General features: G+C 34.5%; 1 protein-coding gene across 1 annotated transcript; it reads right to left on the bottom strand.

Moving 5' to 3' along the window:
* Window positions 1–3157: 3157 nt before the first annotated feature.
* Window positions 3158–3956, bottom strand: LOC132623033 (calcium-binding protein PBP1-like). Its single transcript, XM_060337729.1, has one exon. It carries the CDS (start codon window positions 3723–3725, stop codon window positions 3375–3377), a length of 351 nt encoding a protein of 116 aa, XP_060193712.1. The 5' UTR covers window positions 3726–3956; the 3' UTR covers window positions 3158–3374.
* Between the last annotated feature and the right edge of the window lie 2859 nt (window positions 3957–6815).

Raw genomic sequence — 6815 nt, 5'->3', positions numbered from 1 at the left:
GCCCACATTTGGTTCTTAATGAATTTCAGTTAACGCTCTAAATTCCCCCGTATTAATTCTGCCGCTACTGTTTGCGTATGGGTGCATACGAAAAATGATGTTTGCCCATTATTAAAATATATCTCAATTATAAGTTGTGGCTCAATAGGAGCCTGGACAATAATGATGTACTGTCAACATGTAAACTTTTTTCTCTTTTATAAAAACTTGATTTGGGTTTCGCTGTTCCACTATATATTGTAATCCCAGGTTAACTGCCATCTCTTACTAATTAAATCTATACACAAGGTGTATAGACATATACAAATGTTTATATAATTCAGTGTATATTGCGCTGTATATCACATATAATTCTCTTGTATATCTTCACTTTACTAATCTTTTCTTTCGTTTTATGCATGAACATCGCGCACGAGTTCGAGGACTCGTCGCCTTCCACATTCGGTGTCGGGCTAAAATCCCAGCCAAATCCTCCTCTCGAATCAGCCTTCCATTCGCAGCAAACAAACTCTGGGCCAAGGCCCATATGGCAGAAACGGCCTTACAGCCATGTTAAAATCTGGACTAAAGCCCAGCAGCGGAAACAGTCCGCAATAGTTGGGCCTAAACGGGCTAGATCCGACATTATTTTTTTTCGCTATCTTATTTCGTTGTGTACTTCTAATTTGCCTTGCATGACTGATTTCTTTACTTTGTCTTATTTCTTTAATTTAGATGAATCTTGGTTTGACATTAAGGAGTTTAGTTTAGTAATGGGTAGTTAATTCCGCAAATTACATTCACTTCCGTTTTATCTTCTAAACTTATTTATAGTATCCATAACATTTATTTGAATGACTGATTTTCAAAATTAGCACGACCACATCGAGCTAAAAGAATCAAGATTTACTCTTTTTATCTTAGAATACTTGAAATACATATTTGTTAAAACATTAATATTAATCTTGCAATAATTTTACAAATACATTTTAATTTGCTAGTTGGCGTAATTCATAATACGTATGAACATTACTCATTCCGTTTCTTTTTTTTGGTTTACTTATAATTAAACTCTTTTTATTAAATCACTACATTTTTTTACAAGTATTATTTCAAACAACATTATTATACTTTCGTTTAAAACCTTGACGACATTTATAAGTCGTGTCTACAAAATAACATTAGAAATACTCTTTCGTACAAAGTATTATTTTTTACAAGTCCTATTTTAAATAGCATTCTTACTTATACGTCTATCTATAACTTCAGTCCTATTTACCAAGTTATGTTCTTTTCTATAATACTATATTTACACTTAGCTTAATTAACTATAAGTCCGGTCGGTTAACCATTGTTAATGGGTCTTAAAGGGTGCCTAATACCTTCCCTTTAGACTAATTGAACCCTTGCCTAGAATCTTAAGTTTCGCAGACCTTAAACAGAGTTAAATTTAAACATAACTTTAATAAACTTTAGGTGTCCTAATTCACCGTAAATAATTAGGTGGCGACTCCTTAAAACAAATAAACAAACAAAAATAGGAATCTCCAATACGTCATACTTCTAATTTAACTCCGGTTAAAAAGGGGTGTGACAATGACTACTGTTCGAGCCTTCCTAGCCATTGCAGCATCCAAAAATTGGGAACTTCACAAATGGATGTTCATAATGCCTTTTTACATGGTGACCTTGATGAGGAGGTGTATATGAAGCTCCTTCCCGGGTTTGAAAGTCCAGATCCTACGTTGGTGTGTCGTTTGCGCAAATCGCTGTATGGGTTGAAACAGGCCCCTAGATGTTGGTTTGCAAAATTGGTGACTGCTTTGAAAGGGTACGGTTTCCTTCAATCTTATTCTGATTATTCTCTTTTTACATTTACTAGAGGGAATATTCAGATTAATATCTTGGTTTATGTTGATGATCTTATTATTTCTGGGAATGATTCCGCTGCACTTGCAACTTTCAAAGCCTATTTGAGTGATTGTTTCAAAATGAAAGACCTTGGGTCTCTCAAATATTTTTTGGGTATTGAAGTAGCTCGTAGTTCATCAGGGTTGTTTTTGTGTCAACGCAAGTATACTCTTGATATTATCTCTGAAGCAGGATTGTTAGGTGCAAAGCCAAGTGGGTTCACTATTGAGCAAAATCATAAACTTGGCCTTGCAAATGGAGATTTGTTGTCGGATCCGGAGGTCTACCGTAGATTAGTCAGGCGTTTGATTTATTTGGGGGTCACTCGACCGGACTTGGCATATTCTGTTCATATTTTGTCTCAATTCATGCAAGAACCCCGGATTGAACATTGGGAAGCGACCTTACGAGTGGTCCGTTATTTGAAAGGCACACCAGGACAGGGTATTTTGTTACGTGCCGACAGTGAGTTGACTTTGCAGGGATGGTGTGATTCTGATTGGGCGGCTTGTCCGCTTACTCGTCGTTCGTTGACAGGTTGGCTAGTATTTCTAGGTTAATCTCCCATCTCTTGGAAGACAAAGAAGCAGCACACAGTTTCTAGATCTTCTGCAGAGGCTGAATATAGGTCCATGGCTGCGGTCACTTGTGAGTTGAAGTGGCTGAGAGGTCTGTTGTTGAGTTTAGGTATACAACATCCCAAGGCGATCAAATTGATTTGTGATAGTCAGTCCGCTTTGCACATCGCAAAAAATCCAGTTTTCCATGAACGAACAAAGCACATTGAGGTAGATTGTCACTTTGTTCGTGATGCAATTAATGAAGGTTTGATTTCTCCGTCACACGTTTCAACATCTTCACAATTGGCAGACATTTTTACCAAAGCTCTCGGCAAAACTCAGTTTGGCTTCTTGCTTTCCAAGTTGGGCATTTTTTATTCCCATGCTCCAACTTGAGGGGGGTATTGCGGTATAATATCTTTATATTATTTGATATTATTTGGTAGCATATTTGTAGGGAGATAATTACCATATATTAGTTAGTTTTCTTGTTTCACTAATTACCATATATTAATTAGTTTCCTTGTTTCACTAGGATCTTAGTTTCCTTGTTTCACTAGGGTTCAAGATTGTATCCTAAATATATATTCTCTCTTGGTGAATGAATGGAACAAGTCAAGATTGTATAGTTTCTACAGACATATTCGAGTTCATGTTGTGACAGATCAGAGAAAGATTTAGAATTTTAAGTTTATAGAATTTAGACCATAATCTTTTTTGCTCTTTGGGTTTTGATATAGATTATTTATCACAAGTACAAAGTTTGAATCAAAACAACTGAGTTTTGCTAACTTCTATGGTTTATCTGCCCTGATTGCAGATCAAGTATAACATTATGCAAAACAAAGTGAAACATTACATGTGAATGAGCATTGCAAGATCAGTTAAAAAGGATACAGGACTGCAGTATCACTTATGGTGGATCTAATTTTGTTCAGATTTATGTAACAATTCTTGAGCCACATCTGACAAGTCAGGACTCAATCTAAACATCAAAATACAAAATTCAATCTGATCAAGAGCTCCATCACCATCCATATCTCCTTCTCTGATCATGTTTTTTAACTCCTCCTCACTGAAATCTTGCAACCCCATCAGCACAGAGTTCTTCTTTAGGCTATCAATTGTTATTACTCCTTTGTCACCATCCATTAACATCCGATACCCTTTACATAGCTCGTTTATCAGTCCATCTCCTCCTAGCTTTCTTGCCATAATTGGCAGCAAATCTTGAAATTCTAAACGAACCATAGTCTTTCTTTTTCCTGCTTCCATTTTAGCTCAATCACAAATATTGCTAGAAGTTGATGCTTGCTAATTAGGCAAATTAAGTGTGGATATTTATAGCATTAAGGCAATATCTTATCAAGGAAGTTTTCTGGAACTTTTTTAGTTTCTTGGAAAGGCCATGTCCCATTTCTAGACCAGTCAGATGAGGGATTTGTCTACTATTTTCTTAGAACTTGCCTTGCTTGTTGGAAATTCTATGTCAGACCAAGTCAGTCTTTTCATCCGTCAAGATGGCATACAATGGATTTTCAAGTGAACGAATGATGTGTGTTTGGTGGGAAGAAAGTCATCTTTGATGATTTTTTTATAAACAAGTAGTTTATGAAAAATGTGTCATAAGAAGAAAAGAATTTTAACAAATTGGAGAGTATTATATGAAAATCAAATAATACTAAATACAAAAACTGTGTAAGTATTTTGTTTTTTGGCCCAAGTATTAGTTGAAGTGAGTGATATGCCATTAAAAGTTAATTCATTGTAAGAAAAATAACTTCATTCATATTTGATGAGAATCTTTTCTTTTTGATAACCAAACATCAGAAAATGAGTTAAAAATAGTTTCCGCCTCATACATACAACAACAAAAGTAGGCATGATTGAATTTTATTAGGCGTATGGACATGAACGTAGTGATATTTTAAAAAAAATAGTGATTAAAGTTGAAGTTAAAGTTGTGTTTGAACATTTATTTCACTTGAAAAAGTTTGAAATTTTGTGAGTAGAAAAAGAATTCACTTGAAATACTCATATTCAAAACTAATAAAGAATCAATCTAATGATAATTAAATAATGTTTGAAAATAATTTTTGAAAAAAAGGAAAATAAAACTCCTGTCCAAATAGGCCCTTAAATTTTTATTGTTTTGTTTAGTTAATTTGATAACCAAGGTGGACCGTCACTTTGATCAAGTCAGTTCCAATTATCTTCTGTTCACACAAAAACACTTAACTAGATTGCCCCATTGGAGGAACTGGTCAGTCAAAGTTTTCCTATTGTAAAATTTCAACAACCCAACTAGAATCACACTGTCTTTCATTTTTGGATCTCTCTCTCTCTCTCTTCTTCCCATTTTATCACAGTGAAGTAGAAATTTCGCAAAGCATAATTGGTTTGATCTCCGTGGAAAGGAAGATGATTGCAGTAAATTGATAGTGAACTGAAAATATTCTGACCATGATGTATGCTGTATCTTTTGAATGTTACAAAGAATTGTTATAACCAAATACTAACCAAGAATTATTATAACCAAATACTAACTAATATAAATTAAGACATACTAGTTGATTAAATTGATAGATCACGTTGAAATAATTAGGGGAATGGAATTTGAGATCTAATATTTTATTGTCACTAACATGCTTCAATGTTTAATAAAGCTAATTATTGTAATATTCCACCATGTAACTTAATTAGCTAGTAGTAGCACAATATTTGTTATCTGTGTTTTGAATTATGTAGATCCTAATAATGTCATAGAATGATGTATCTTTTAAATGTCACAAAGAATTGATATTACCAAATACCAACTTGAAATTAAGACATACTAGTTTGATTAAATTGATTAATCACATTGAATTATCAGGAGAATGGAATTTGAGATCTAATATTTTCTTGTCAAGTGACATTTTTCAATGTTTGATAAAGCTAATTGTTGTGTTCTTCGGCCATGCAACTTAATTAACTAGTAGTAGCACAATACTTGTTTGTATTTTGAATTATGTGAATCCTAATAATATCATATTTTCTAGTAGGTTTGCGAAATTCATGGCACCCCAACCTATTGTCCTTGTAGCTCTGCGAAAATCATTGCCTTGTAGGTCCGGTAAACCATTGCCTAGGACTGAGAACTAACTGGAATTTATATAAAGAGGTTGTAATTGGAATTCTTTGGACTATTGTGGACAACTTTCTCTGCTTTTTGCCCTGAGGACGTAGGCTTGGCTAAATCTCGTTAAATCCATGTATTGCTTCTTTTTCTTTATTTATAATTGTATGTGATTGTGTGCTAGGTAAACCGCGATCTCCCCAACAACATCCATCATCTTTTAGGTATGTAGTTTTGTGCTAAGAGTTTCAAGAGTAAGTCTATTCATTTCGTTATTTTCCGTTCGTTTTTACTCAAATCTCTAAAGAAGTATACATTAAATGTCACCACCCAACCAGAGGGCTATGACGGACACTCTAAGCTAACCTACCAAGTACCTCAAAGCATACGTCTCATAATCATTTCTGGTTGGACCCCAAAGGTAGCTCATGGTTGTCATAAACTGTAGGGACATATATCACAACATAACGGTGCATCTCTATATGATCATCAACAATTATGGCCATCATCACCCGACAAGGCTACCAATATATTATACAATAATATGAACCGGTGGAGCTATAAAACATCTAACTGTACACACACGTCTACGAGCCTCTACATAGAATACAAATGATCATAAGGATCAATACCAAATAGACTGCAGCTCCGAAGTAAGTGGAGTGCTCCTGAGAATCCGCTAATAGAACACCTGCGGGTTTGATCCGCCTCCCTGCCTACCTACGGGCATGAGCGCAGTGTCCACAAGAAGGGAGATCAGTACGAATAATGTACTGAGTATGTAAGGCATAAATAACAACATAATCAGAAATATGAAACATAACATGAGATAAAGATAACCTGTATATCTAATTGCCTCGTAAGGCGGACATCATGTATGCCTAGCCTTTTCATAAAACATTTCTCATACATATGTACCATAATAATGCTGCAGAACGTGTAACCCGATCCCCATATATATAATATTGCTACGGAACGTGCAGCCCGATCCATATATATATATATATATATATATATATATATATATATATATATATATATATATATATATATATATATTGTCGTGGAACGTGCAACCCGATCCATTTATCATGTGGGATGATGTTTTCCAAGTTTCTCAACTAACCAACTTGTTATACGACTATTTAATAACTTTATCTCCGTAAATAAACTGAAATTAATATTAATAAGGAGAGACTCATACCTTATTCTTGCTAGAGCACCAATATCTTCAATATTTACTTTGTTTC

This window comes from Lycium barbarum, chromosome 12 (assembly GCF_019175385.1).
Source record: "Lycium barbarum isolate Lr01 chromosome 12, ASM1917538v2, whole genome shotgun sequence".
In the NCBI taxonomy this organism is placed as follows: Eukaryota; Viridiplantae; Streptophyta; class Magnoliopsida; order Solanales; family Solanaceae; genus Lycium; species Lycium barbarum.
This window is presented reverse-complemented; position numbering and strand designations above follow the sequence as displayed.